This window comes from Erythrolamprus reginae, unplaced genomic scaffold (genome assembly GCF_031021105.1).
Source record: "Erythrolamprus reginae isolate rEryReg1 unplaced genomic scaffold, rEryReg1.hap1 scaffold_288, whole genome shotgun sequence".
NCBI classification, from domain to species: domain Eukaryota; kingdom Metazoa; phylum Chordata; class Lepidosauria; order Squamata; family Dipsadidae; genus Erythrolamprus; species Erythrolamprus reginae.
This window is the reverse complement of record NW_027248654.1, coordinates 28,262-42,967: the sequence shown is the minus strand read 5'-3', so window position 1 is coordinate 42,967 and position 14,706 is coordinate 28,262. Positions and strand designations below refer to the sequence as shown.

At 44.6% G+C, this 14,706-nt stretch overlaps 1 protein-coding gene across 1 annotated transcript in view; it reads right to left on the bottom strand.

Moving 5' to 3' along the window:
- Positions 1 to 313: 313 nt before the first annotated feature.
- The window catches only part of LOC139156109 (dystrophin-like), a gene marked incomplete at both ends in the record, with an annotated part of 41,234 nt that continues 26,841 nt past the window's right edge, over positions 314 to 14,706 (bottom strand). Inside the window, 2 exons of the mRNA XM_070731419.1 lie at positions 314 to 582; positions 6,421 to 6,541. Of these exons, the coding sequence (XP_070587520.1) occupies positions 314 to 582; positions 6,421 to 6,541 (390 nt within the window). The remainder of the gene's footprint in view (positions 583 to 6,420; positions 6,542 to 14,706) is intronic.

Here is a 14,706-nt window from a genome sequence, read left to right as displayed (position 1 = left end):
TCAACAAGTAGTTAGTTGGAATTCAGCCAAAAAAAGAAGTCCTAACTAAAGCTTACAATGAGTCTTTTTTTTTGTAATCCTTGAAAACAGCAAATACTTAAAAAAGAAAACTGAAAAGTTATAAATCCAAATTTTAAGCATATAAACTGTCGTCCTCTTTTGAAATTTGAATGGTGAAACAAAATGAAAGGAAAAGAAAGAAAGTCCCCCGGTTTTCTACTAAATCACTGACTTTTCTCAATCAAACTCGGTTGGGAAAATTGTAAAAGTGTACCTTCATGCAAACAGCATTGTACAAAAAATACCATTTTACCTTCAGTTTTTCAAGGTGATCCTGCAGTGAGTCAATGAGCAAATCCCCAACTGGCTGCCATGACTCTTTGACAGTTTCTGCCTGATGCAGTTTTAGATTGAAATCATCCATTGCGTCATGAAGCTCTTGTAGTCTTTCAAGAGCTTCATCAATTTTCTTTTGCGAGTTGGCAGATTGTAAATTCAATTTATCCCATTCTGTTTTAACATCATCTGCCTGCTTCTTTAGGAGTCGAGTCACATTCTGGATTCTTTCACCTGGGGACAGCTCTAAAAGTGAAGCACATAGATAACATAAAGAAAATAAAAAAATAAAATTTTGATTTTTAAAATTATTCATAGGCAAAAACATTCAAGTGTTATATTCATGGCCCTGGCTCAAATTGAGTAGTTTCATGGGGTTGTATCAGTGGCATTAAGTCCACCTAAGTGGCATCATGGTCACTATTTCCATGTATTTGAAACAATATTAGATTAGAATATGCAAAGACAGTATTGGGATTAGAACTATAAAATATAAACATACTTTAATTTTATATATTAGTGTTTTATTCCTGAGTCTAGGACCTTATGTATGCCCAGGAATATAGATTTAGAATAATGATAAATAAATTACACATAATTATACCTAGTGAAGGGCTACCAATTTTTTTACTACCACACTGTAGGTGTGGCTAATGCAGGACATCCTGCATTTTCTTTCAACATCTTTCAGTGCAAATTGGGTGCTTTGGGGTGGAACTCCATTTTTGCTACCCCACTGCATTCCCCCCATTCGGGCAGCAGCCCACCCCTGATTATGCCCAATACAGTGATACCTTGTCTTACAAACTTAATTGTTTCCAGGACGAAGTTCGTAAGGTGAAACGTTCATAAGACGAAACAATGTTTCCCATAGGAATCAATGGAAAAGCGATTAATGCATGCAAGCCCCAAAATCACCCTTTTTGCCTCATCACTGCTGGAATTCTAATCCTTTTCAGGGGCGGGGGGGAGGAGGAGGGGGGAGACAGCGCAGGCTGCCTGGAGGGAACCTCCTTGGTGGATTGACATGTCTGGAACCTGCCTTGCGGCTTGTCAAGCGGCGGGGCACCACCCTCTAAATGTTTTCCTCGATGAAGCATGCGGGGGCAGGACCCTGGGTCCAGAATCGCTCCCCCTGCCCCCAGGCCGAAACAGCAGCTCTGAGCTTCTTAAAGCCTGAAGCCAGGACGCCCCCCCTGCCCCTCCCACCCAGCACCGGCTTTCTAACCCGGCAAGAGGAACCTGCCTCCTGGGGACACGAAAGACTTGGGAGGGAGGAGGGCGGCCCCTGGATCTGGAGTCACGCCCCCTGCCCCCCTGCCCCCCAAGCTGAAACAGCAGCTCTGGGAGCCCAAAGCCAGGATGCCTCCCCCTGCCCCTCCCACCCAGCGCCGGCTTTCTAAAACGGCAAAAAGGAATCTACCTCCTGGGGACATAAAAGGCTTGGGAGGGAGGGAGGGAGGTGGCCCCTGGGTCCGGAGTTGCCCCCCTGCCCCCCACCCCCCCAAGCCAAAACAGCAGCTCTGGGCTTCTTAAAGCCCGAAGCCAGAATGCCACCCCCTGCCCCTCCCACCCAGTGCTGGCTTTCTAACCTGGCAAGAGGAACCTGCCTCCTGGGGACATGAAAAGCTTGGGAGGGAGGGGGGCATCCTCTGGGTCCGGAGTGGCCCCACTGCCCCCCCGCCCCCCCAAGCCAAAAGAGAAGCTCTGGGCTTCTTAAAGCCCAAAGCCAGGACGCCCCTCCCTGCCCCTCCCACCCAGCACCAGCTTTCTAACCCGGCAAAGAGGAACCTGCCTCCTGGGGACACGAAAGACTTGGGAGGGAGGGAGGGGGTGGCTGCCCCTGGGTCCAGAGTCACCCCCCTGCCCCCCAAGCTGAAACAGCAGCTCTGGGCTTCTTAAAGCTCAAAGCCAGGATGCCTCCCCCCGCCTCTCCCACCCAGCGCCGGCTTTCTAACCTGGCAAAGAGGAACCTGCCTTCTGGGAACCCGAAAGGCTTGGGAGGGAGGGGGCGGCCCCTGGATCTGGAGTCACCCCCCTGCCCCCTGAAGCTGAAACAACAGCTCTGGGCTTCTTAAAGCCTAAAACCAGGATGCCTCCCCCCTCCTCTCCCCCCCAGCGCTGGCTTTCTAACCTGGCAAAGAGGAACTTGCCTTCTGGGGACCCGAAAGACTTGGGAGGGAGGGAGGGCTGGCGGCCTCTGGGTCTGGAGTTGCCCTCCTGCCCCGCTGCCCCCCCAAGCCAAAATAGCAGCTCTCGGCTTCTTAAAGCCCAAAGCAAGGATGCCTCCCCCCGCCCCTCCCACCCAGTGCCGGCTTTCTAATCCGGCAAGAGGAACCTACCTCCTGGGGACATGAAAGGCTTGGGAGGGAGGGGGGCAGCCCCTGAGTCCGGAGTTGCTCCCCCTGCCCCCCCAAGCCGAATCAGCTCTGGGATCCCTTCTCCGTTCCTCGATGGATGGGTGGATGGGTGTGTGTGGATGGATGGATGGATGCATGATTGATTATCTATCTATCATCTACTGTATCTATCTATCCATCCATTGACCCATCCATCCATCATCCTTCTATCCAACCTTGGCTGTCCTAGAAATGTAAAGCAAGGTGGGGATGGGATAAGAAGTGCAAGTCAGCTGTCCCAGAAACATAAGGAATGGATGTGTGTGGAGGAAGGGATTTGAGTGGGGTGGGGAGGGGGGCAGCTAGAGAGGGAAGTGTCAGGGGAGTTTCTCCCCTCTGGTCGGCCAGGGGTAATGGGAGGAGCATGCTCCTCCTTACCATCTCAGAGTCCCTTTTTTTGAAGCCTTAAAGTTTTGGGTTTGTTTGATTCACCTCACTTCACCGCACCTTCTTCCAGCAGCGACTCTACTCCTCCTCTTCTTCCACCTCCTCCTCCCACCAAAATTCTGAGCTTTTATTTTTTCCCTAATGTGGAAGCAAGAGGGGCAGTGGTGGCATGGGGACGAAGAAGTGGCGAGTGGGGAAAGTAGCAGAAGAGTCCCAATAGAGATAAGAATGAAAAAATACAGTACAGTTCAGTACACAACATTAACAAAAACTTAATTTATTAACTTTTAAGTAACTACGTTTAGTTAAGTCAGACCTGACAACTTGCTGGAGGACTAGGTGCTTGAGCTTGTTGGAGGACTAGGTGCTTGAGAGGTTGGATCTTCCTCACTTTCATCAAGCCTACGTCTTTTTTCTTGTAGGGGGCCTTTAACAAAAAAACCTATCGAGAGTAGTTTGTTTACTTCTCCCCCTCAAAATCTTTCTAAAGTGTGTAAGGCAGGTGTCATTGAAAAGATCTGCTGCACGAACTGTTGCAATTTTTTCCGGATGTTTCATTTCAACAAAGCTGCACAACTTCTCCCACATCAACAGCATTTCTTTAATGTCTCTTGTGGGTATTTCCTCCTCTTCCTCAGCTGTTTCTTCCTCTAAAGCTTTCAAAACCTTCAATTGCTGCTGTAGCTCCTTCAATTCCTCTGTTGTCAGCTCCCCACTATGTTCCTCTACGAGGTCCTCGACGTCATCTTCATTAATCTCCAGGCCCATGGATTTTCCCAGGGACACAATTTCTTCAATGATGATGGGTTCAGCCTCCTCCAACCTCTCGTACGTTCTGTTGGACACTGCTCCAGGCCACAGTTGTTTCCAGGCAGAGGTCAGGGTCCTCCTGGAAACCTCCTGCCAGGACAAATCAATGAGAATGATGCAGATGGCAATGTTGTAATGGTCCTTCCAGAACTCTCGAAGGGTGAGGTTGGTGCTTTCCGTCACCTCGAAGCACCTTTTGAATAGGCACTTCGTGTATATATTTTTAAAATTTCTAATCACCTGCTGGTACATGGGCTGGAGTAGAGGGGTGGTGTTGGATGGCAAGAAAAGCACATGTACAAAATTGAATTCCTTGAGAATGTCTTCTACGAGGTTTGGTGAATGGGCGGGAGCGTTGTCCAGGAGAAGAAGGGCCTTGAGGGGCAAGTCATTGTCCTGCAGAAACCTCTTGACAGTGCGGACAAACACCAGGTTGACCCACTGCACAAAAATATGGTGACGCAGGCCTTTGAGTTTGACCGCCACAGCACCGGAAGGGTTTCCTGGGTCAACCTGTGCCTTAAATGCTCGAGGGGTTTCAGAGTGGCAGACAAGGAGAGGCTTCACCTTACAGTCCCCACTGGCATTGGAGCATAAGGCAAGGGTCAGCCTATCCTTCATAGGCTTGTGCCCAGGCATCTTCCTCTCCTCTGCTGTGATGAAGGTCCTCCTTGGCATTTTTTTCCAGAGAGGCCCGTCTCATCGCAGTTGAAAATTTGCTGCGAGACATAGCCTTCTGCATCAGTGAGTTCTGCAAATGTCACTACAAATTCTTTTGCAGCTTTAGCATCTGAACTTGCAGCCTCACCATGCTTCACAACAGAGTGGATGCCAGTTCTCATCTTAAATCTTTCAAACCAACCCCGACTTGCCTTGAAAGACCCTTCATCCTCTGATGTCCCAGGCATATCCCTCACAAGATCCTCATAGATGACTAGAGCCTTTTCTCTAATCATGCCCTCACTCACCGAATCTCCTGCAAGCTGTTTATCTTGCAGCCATATCAGCAGGAGCTTTTCCATCTCATTGTTAACATCAGAACGAAGATGAGACATTACTGACACTCTCTTGGCTGGTTTTGAAGCCATCAGAACCTCCTTCTGCTTCAAAATGGTGGCAATTGTGCTTTTGTTCCGGCCATATTCCTTTGCCAGGTCCACCACACACATGGCTTCCCCATCCTTCTTGATTATTTCAAGCTTCATTTCTATACTCATTGCCTCCTTCTTCTGTTTACCCTCACTGTTTTTTACAGGAATCTTTTTAGGAGACATGGCTGAGATTGCTTTGGATGGCTTTCTTAAACTGTTTTTAAAACAGTTCTAACACAAACAAAAAACTCAAGGACCACAGGAAAATTCTGGACATAGAATGAGAAAATAAACTGAGCAGCTCAGAGAAAGTAGCCTGACTTACTCAGAAAGGGTCACTGGAGGCCTGGTTGCTAGGAAGAAAATTGGGTGGAAGGAGGAGGAGGCGGAAAAATACTGTAGGAGGGCAATCAATGCTGAAACTTTAAGGCTTAAAAATATAAGAGAGCGAATCAGAGGTGATGAGGAGAAGCAGACCCCTCCCATAGAGCCAGCTTGCAAGAGGGGAGAACCTCCCCCATGGCTTCCCTCTCTCTCTCTCTGCCTCCCTCCCCACTCCGCTGTCTTTTCTTCTTATACACGCCCCCTTTCCTTCTGTTTCTAGGACAGCCCACCCCCCAACCTTTCTTTAGAAGAGACCCACATCTGCAATTACCTGCAGGGTGGTGGTGGTTTGTGAGGCGTTTGTGATTATGTACTGTATAAGTTACGGGAGAGCAGGCAGGCTCCATTCAAGGCGGCTGGGAACGGAGAAGGATCCCAGCTTTGGGTTTCCTGAGCAGAGGCTCAGAGAAGCCCAGAGCTGCTGATTCGGCTTGGTGGGGCCAGGGGGGATGACTCCGGACCCGGAGCTTGACATTCCCCCCAAGCGCTTTGCTGGGAAGGAGGAGGAGGAAGGGGGGGGTATTTCGACTAGCCGCTGAAAAGCCAAGGGAAAATCCCAGGCACTTCAGCTAGCAGTCAGGAGGTGGGGAATCCCAGCGGGGAATTCCCAGCGGGGGCGGGAAGAGAATGAGATATCCCAGTGTTGACAGTCACAAGGCAGAGTAATCCTTGCAGCAGTAAGAAAGCGCACGTGCAGTAAGAGAGCCCACGGACCCCGGCTCGAGTTTGTAAGATGGAAAAGGTTTGTAAGACGAGGCAAAGAAACCTTAAATCCCGGGTTCGTATCTCGAAAAGTTCGTATGACGAGGGGTTCGTATCACGAGATACTACTGTGTTGATATGCTCATAAATCTGCAAATTGATTACTGTTTATATTCTGTGTATTGTCCTTATTCTTGTCATATTAAACTTGCAAAGATTTAGAGAGATCCAATAAGAATGGATAATTTTTTAAAAATCATGGCTGCTGCTTTTTATGGACTGGAAGGTTATTATTGTTCTCTAGCATTTACCTCTCGGCTCTTGATAAAACTTCTCCAGTCCTTCCAGAGGCTTTTCAGATATGAACATTCGGGCTGTTTCAAGTGCATTCAAGATAACAGGGTCTTTCATTTTTAGTTCTCTCTTAAAATCCTACATAAAGAAACAATAAAAATATAAACTGACATTTAAGTTGTTTTCATATCCTGATTACCGTATTTTTGGAATATAAGACACATCTTTTTTCTCCCTAAAAGAGGCTGAAATCAGGTGCGTCATACTCTGGATGCAGCTTTTTTTTTAAGCTCCCCCCCACCCGGCCCTTACTAGGAGCTATCGATTTTCCCAGCTTTTATCTTGCAGGTTCTTTCATTGTTACTGTCTGCAAAGCTCTAAGTCTTTGCAGAGATTTTTTCATTACTTTAACTTACTCCAAGTAAGTTTCTTTCCAGCCCTAACCAGGTTCTAACAATGTTCCCAGCTCTTACTATCTTGCAAGCTCTTTCATTGTTTCCCTCTCTCCAAATAAGGTTTTTTTAAAAGCCCTAACCAGAGGATAAAATAATGTGCTGAAACTGACCAAACTAAGGATGCTAGCCAGATGCATATCTGGTAAGCAGATTCTTTCCCCAATTTCCTCCCCCAAAACTAAGATGCGTCTTATACTCCGGTGTGTCTTATACTCTGAAAAATACGGTATATATATTTATTTTGTCATTGGATGAAAAAGCAAAGAAAGGTTAAATATTTTCATGTTCTTTTTAATAAATAAAAAGTAAATAAATAAATACCAAGATAGCTTGGTTAAATACATCCTTCCCAAAGACTCATGTTCTGGATTCAATCTTATCTGGTACATTGTATTCAATTGCCTAAATATTCCCCCCCCCCCCAAAAAAAAATAATAGTCCACCCTGGTCAAAGCATTTACTACTGATTTGGATTCTATCCTAGCCTGCAATTTCCCTTGCACCTTGACAAGAGAAATGGAAGGGATGGGGTAGAAACCCTGAGAGAGGGGCTGAGGAATCAAGCGAGCCAGCTGGGCCCTATAAAAGTTCCTTCATTTCAACACAGACTGTTTTCTAAAACGTGAAGAAAGCATTGGATTGGTGAACAATGGACAATGAGAGGCCTCAAGGGAAAAGGGGGAACTTTATCTATGCACTTTTAGAATTGGCTGTATTTTCTCTGTACCTATATCTATCTGTGAAATTATACCCTTGGTAAAATTATATCCCAGGAAGTTTCCCCCCCCCCCCCCTTCATATGCTAATAAGACAGTTGACACAACAAGATAAATAATCAACACACATTCTTAAAACTTAAATGTATAGCTTCAAAATTGGATTATTATTTTTAGAATATTACACTTTTCTTCAATATTTCAGGTTTTTCTGCTTCCTTCACTTAGTCTTCCCCAATGGCTAGGATCACGTCATGGATAACTGATGCTCCTTGTCCTTTCATCTTCTGGAGGAGAACACTGTCAGATATTCTCTGAAAGAATCCTGCTTGACAAAATTTTCTCCCTGTATAAGTGCCCAGTATAAGTGCCATCAATATTAATATTTTTAACTTAGATATTTTTACACATAGTACACACTTCTCCAACTTTGCCATTTTCAACTGCTTTTTAAATTTTTTAAATGTCCTATATTTCAATCGTCATAATCAATAATAATAATAATAATAATAATAATAATAATAATAATAATAATAATAATAAATATCTACACAAATATTTGGTGGAAGCAGCAGGAGGAGAGGAAAGCTCCGCTGCCAAGAATGACGGTTTTTTCCATCTAACAGCAGAATTGACAACTTAATTAACGTAATTTAAGCCTGCTTTGTATCCTTGGCATTACACCATCTTCTAATCTATTTCAAGACCTGAAAACGGGCAGTGAGAACTAAACGGGAGGACGGTGCTTGGAGATCTGAGATCTGAGGGGGAGGAAAGATGGTGACCGGTATTTACGAGAGCTGAGTAGAGTGAGGCCAGAGTCACCAGGAACACCAGCTGTGAGAGAAGCTATGAGAGAGTGAGAGCGAACGGGAGGTGGCAAATGTGTAAAACTAACAGTAATTAACAGCAAGTTTGAATTAGATCTGAACAGAGAGGGCGACCAGAGTTTAAATCCCATGGCCATGTGAGGTGTTTTTTTGCTACAGAGAACAATCAGAGTAGCAGCAACTGGTGGAAATTACTCTGGTAGCCTGGAGATGTTGAACACGCTGTGGATACCATGGAATCTTTCCGGGCATCGGGATCAGCGTGATTCTCATCAGAGAAGTGGCCAGAATGGTTGGAGATCTTGTTGGGACTGCTATAATATCGAGAAGCAGATCTGTCTGCAGCTTGGCTCCTTGGAGTTAAAGCCAGTTTGTCATTTCTGGCAAGATCATACCAAAGAGAGAGACAAAGTGAGTGAGCCCTTCCACTATTTTCGAACTATTGCTCTCCTTTTGTCTGCGGAATCCCGATTGCTGCAGACTTTTCAATGTGGACTACCTTGCCTGGATTATGTTGCTTACATTTATTGCAGCCGGCACTTTAACTGGTGAGGGAGGACTTCTAGAAGTTTCTATAGACACTATCATAAGAAGACCTGGGATAGAGACCCTTACCCATGCCTCATTAGAACTTAATCATATAATCCTTGTTTGCACCACTCTGATGATCTTGATTATTCTATTACCATCTCTGTTCATATTGTCTTGATTAATTAGTGTTGTGGTTGGCTCTGGGCCAACTCCTGCAGTGGGGAATTTGAATGTTGGTTTAGGGGAATTCTCGGGTTATCAGAGACTTGTTTTATTGCCAGCAGAATCAGACAGTGAAGCTTATTCACAGCAAGGGATAGACGTTGGGGGAGAGGAGTCAGACAGAGAGATGGGTGCAACCAGCCCATCAGTCAGTGCTCCAATTAGTGAGTCATCAGAATCAGAGGAGAACAATCAGATGCATTGTGGATGCCCATGTGCACAGGCTCATGACAAGAAGGGAATAGCTGTGCAGGTGTTTCAGAAGATAAGTGAGCACACCTGTTCAAGGGGCAATTATGTTAATGTGTTTTGTGATAAATTATGGGCATTGGGGAGTGTGCGTGTGGGCGTTTATCCATTGGAGAAAGACCATTGCTACTGTTTGTATTATTCCAAGACTTCTACTGAACTTTGGACACTTCATAGTTAAATAACTCTTGTGGACTCGTTGGCGTGGGTGGCTGTGAAGATTTACAGTTGTCTTATCTGCTCTTTTGTTTTGTCTTTTGCCACATTCAAGGATTTTTTCCGGGTGAGAGAAATTTGGCTCTTTTTAGAGTGCATGCTCATAAAACCGTTTGGATAAACTTACTTTCATTTCCTCTGTGACTGTGTGTGTGTTTGAATTGCATTCCAAACTCACTGGGGGGCTAATTGTTAAGGACCTGGCATAAAAAATTACCAATCGTTAGAATTAATTTTTTGGTTCTCTGAGTTTGATTGGACCAAGGACTACTTTGGTTTACTGATCCTTATTTTATACTTTATTATTATGTTTGAAACTGCTGTAATTGGAAGGGAAGGAACAGGAATTGGGAGATGGGGAGGGTGAGGTTTTTATTAACTAAATTAATTTAATCTACTGTTTTAATTACATGACGGTTGAATGTTGGATTGAATGGTTTTGTATAGATGGAGAGGAATGAGTGGTTTGATAAAATGTGGTGCCCAGGAGTGAAAACCGGTGTCCCCCTTGCTGGTAGCGGGTGGGGCCCTGGATATAACCCCTGAGCTTGTATGTATGTAGATAAATGTGACCAGTAGGGATGTGAGAGAAAACTCAGATGGGGTGGAGGGCCAGGGTATTACGATCATCACTAGGAGAGGCAGATATGGCGAGAGCCAAGGGGTAGGTCGCTCTTGGAGAATGAGGACTCGCTGCTTAGGAGAGATTGCCTGTTCTAGCCCCCTGGTTTCATCCCATGCAGCTGGTGTCAGACGTAGTCAGGGCCCTGGTCTCAGGCTGCTGCTACTCATTGCCAGGTCAATTGCCAACAAAACCCCCTTGATCTGAGACTTACTCTTGGAGGAATGGGCTGACCTGGCTTGTGTGATTGAAACCTGGCTGGGTCCTGAGCGAGGTGTTCCTCTCTCAGAAATGTGCCCAGATGGGTTTCTGGTCCTGCATCAGCCGCGACACCAGGGAAGGGGTGGGGGAGTGGCCTTCTTCGTCCGTGAGACTCTAAGTCCTTGCAGGGCCCCTGCTCCGGAGTTTGTCAGATGTGAATCTCTCCTCTTGAGATTGGACTTAGGGATTCAGGTGGGCTTGCTGTTAACATACCTGCATCCCAGCTATGTTGCAACAGCCCTGCCTGTGCTGCTTGAGGCAGTAGCCAGGCTGGCAGTGGAGTTCCCCAGCCTTGCGGTCCTGGGGGGACTTCAACTTGCCATCGCTTGGCGAAACCTCGGAGGCAGCACAGGAGTTCATGGCCACCATGACAGCCATGGACCTGACTCAAGTAGTAAAGGGTCCGACTCATGAGGGGGGACAAGCACCCGACATGGTATTCTTCTCTGAGCAATTGAGTAATGGTCTGAGACTAAGGGGCTTAGAAGTGTTGCCTTTGTCATGGTCAGATAATTTTCTACTGTGGCTTGACTTCCTGGCTCCAATCCTCCCCTGCAGGGAGGCAGAATCGACTAGGTGGTTCCGCCCCAGACACCTCTGATGGACCCAGAGGGCTTTCAAAGTGCGCTTGGGGTTATACCAGATGCACTTGCCCACAGGTTGGCAGAGTCTCTTGCCGTGGCCTGGAATAAGGCTGCGACAGAGGGTCTTGACCGGATTGCACCGTTGTGACCTCTCTGTGGCACTAGACCCCGGACAGCTCCTGGGTTTACCTTTATGGGGAATGTTGTTGAGAAGGTGGTGGCGCTCCAGCTCCAGTGGTCCTTGGAAGAAGCCGATTATCTAGGCCCTCAACAGTCAAATTTCAGGCCTGGCTACAGCACGAAAACTGATTTGGTTGCATTGATGGATGATCTCTGGCGGGTCTGGGACAGGGGTTTATCCTCTGTCCTGGTGCTTCTTGACCTCTCAGCGGCTTTCGATACTATTGACCATGGAATCTTTCTGCGCCGTCTGGAGGGGTTGGGAGTGGGAGGCACTGTCCTTCAGCGGTTCTCCTCCTACCTCTCCGGTCGGTCGCAGTCGGTATTAGTGGGGGGTCAGAGGTCGACCTCTAGGTCTCTCCCTTGTGGGGTGCCTCAGGGGTCAGTCCTCTCCCCCCCGCTATTTAATATATACATGAAACCGCTGGGCAAGATCATTGATTCCCCCTGTCCGTTTTGTTTTATGTATGGTTTGTTTGGGACATATGACTGTTTTTATATTAAGGGTTTTAACCATTTTAATCATTGGATTTGTACTGTGCTTTGCTGTTGTGAGCTGCTCCGAGTCTTCGGAGAGGGACGGCATACAAATCTAATAAATAATAATAATAATAATAATAATAATAATAATAATAATAATAATCCACCTACACCACTTAAGACAAGTATAGTGGTACCTTTACTTATGAACTTAATTTGTTCCGTGACCAGGTTCGTAAGTAGAAAGGTTCACAAGTAGAAGGACTTTTCCCCATAGGAATCAATGTAGAAGCAAATAATGCATGCAAAACCATTAGGAAAATCTAAACTTTAACATTTAAAAAAAAGCGCCAAGCGGACAAATTGAAGGCTAACGGAGTGGAGACGGACAGAAAGGAGAAGCGAAGAATGGAGGTCATAATTAGGGCTAACTCCACTCCAAATCACTCCCCAAATCACCCTCCCCCCAGATGCTAACGGAGTGGAGACGGACAGCAAGGAGAAGCGAAGAATGGAGGTCATAATTAGGGCTAACTCCACTCCAAATCGCCTCCAAAATCACTCCTCCAGATGCTTCCTATATCACCCCAAATCGCTCCCAAAATCACCCCTCCAGATGCTTCCTATGCCACCCCAAATCACCTCCAATATCGCTCCTCAAAAAGCTTCCTATGCCACCCAAATCGCTCCCAAAATCACCCCTCCAGATGCTTCCTATGCCACCCCAAATCGCTCCCAAAATCACCCCTCCAAAAGCTTCCTAAGCTGCCCCAAATCACTCCCAAAATCTTCCAAAATCACCTCTCCTTGCTGCCTTTTTTTTAAAATTGATTTTTAACAATTTAAAATCACACAACATAAAACAGTGCGTAGTGAATTGTGAATTGTGCCCACCACCCCGACATACACACATTCCCCACCACCAAATTGGGGGTATTTCTTGTATAATCCACTTAACCCAAGAGCAATATATCTGTTTACATATTATAGAGTGATTCCAGTTTATTTCTTGTAGCTTGGTCTCGGATTCTGCTCGTCATATATCGTCTTACCTTGTCCCACCGTCCCATCAGCTGTCCCAACTCAGTTTCATTATCCAAATGTATCCTTTTTTCCATAATTTCAAATTGAATATGGTCCACCATGTACCTATACCAATTTTGCATTGTCCATTTTGTCGCATCCTTCCAACCCAAAACTATTACTGCCTGAGCGCTTTCTATTGCTGCTTTTTTTATTTCTCTAAATTCTCCCATCGCATTACTTTTTACTAGTACTGCCATTTCCTTAGTGATTGTCCATTGTATATTTAACATTCTATTGATATCCTCTTTCACTTTTTGCCAAAATTCCTGCACTATCGGGCATTCCCAAAACATATGCATAAACACTCCTTTATCTTGACAACCATGCCAACAATTCCCCCTGACATTCTGCTGAAAATGTGCGAATTGAACGGGAGTGAAATACCACTTATGTAATATTTTCCTTCTCATTTCCCTAATTCTTGTATTTTTAATTTTCCTTATATCTTCTACTATATTTTCCATTTCTTGTACCTCTACTAATATCTCATTTTGCCACCATTTAGTCAATCCATCAATCGTGTCCCCATCTGACTGCACTAGCAGTTTGTATATATTAGTTGCTTGCACCTTTATCCCCTCACTTTTTTCTCTTATTATTTTCTCTAACCCTGTCTCCTCCCGCCATAATACTTCTTTATTCTCCCTTTCATTTAGATATTTACATATTGCATTTATTTGTAGCCACCTTCCCTTACCTAACCACCATTCTATACGATTTCTACTTGGCCTGCCATCCTTCTCGTATAACTGTTCTATCTTAGTTATCCCTCTTCCCTTCAACTCTCCTATAACCCTATTTAAGTTAATTTCGTTTTCTCTATTTATTACATAAAGCGATGACAGTTTAGATTTATATAATCCTATTTTCCCTTGCCATTTTTTCCAAATTTCCATAGTCCCTTTCATTGGGCCTATTAATTTACCTATATCACTCCTATTCCACTTCCTAAAAATTAATTCTCTATTGTTCATCCCGTTTATCTGTTTTTCCAATTTCGCCCATTTATTTTCACCTAATTGCAACTCCATTAACCTTTCCATTTGAAAAGCTTCCCTATACAGCTCCAAACATGGAACTCCCCATCCCCCCTCTTTTTCATTCGCAATTAACCACTTTTTTCTTATTCTTGGTCTCTTGTCTTCTTCAATCCAATAATTTAATTTTTTGTCCCACTCTTTAACCTTACATACCGATAGCCCCCCCGACAGCACCTGAAATAGGTACATCATCTTGGGAGCTATCATCATTTTTAAAGCTCTTATTTTAGAGAGTCTCCTTAGCTTTTTATCTTTCCAGCTCCTCATCTGTTTCAACATTTTCCTCCATATTAATCTATAATTAATCTCTTCAATTTTCACTGGGTTTTTCAATAACCAAATTCCCAAATATTTTATTTTTTTAAGTCCTAATTTCAACCCTGATTCTTTCCTAATTTCTATCTGTTCTCTCGGATCTATATTTAAACACATAATCTCTGATTTTTCCATATTAACCGACAGTCCCGATTCCTGCTTAAACTCTTGTAAAATATTTATTATACCTTTAATCATCTACATCGGGGTCTGGGTCAATATAATTGCATCATCTGCAAATAAATTTATTTTCATTTCTAATTCCCCTATTCTATATCCTGCCCAAGTGTTATCTTGTCTTATCTTATTAGCTAAGATCTCTATCGCTATTACGAATAATTTTGGAGACAAAGGGCATCCCTGCTTGGTGCCGTTTAATATTTTAATACTCTGCGTTCTTTGTCTATTCACTCTTATATATGCTTCATTTCCTTTATAAATCTCTTTTATAGTTTCACAAAATTTCCCCCCCATATTTAATTTGTTACATAATTTATATAAATAACTATGGTTAAC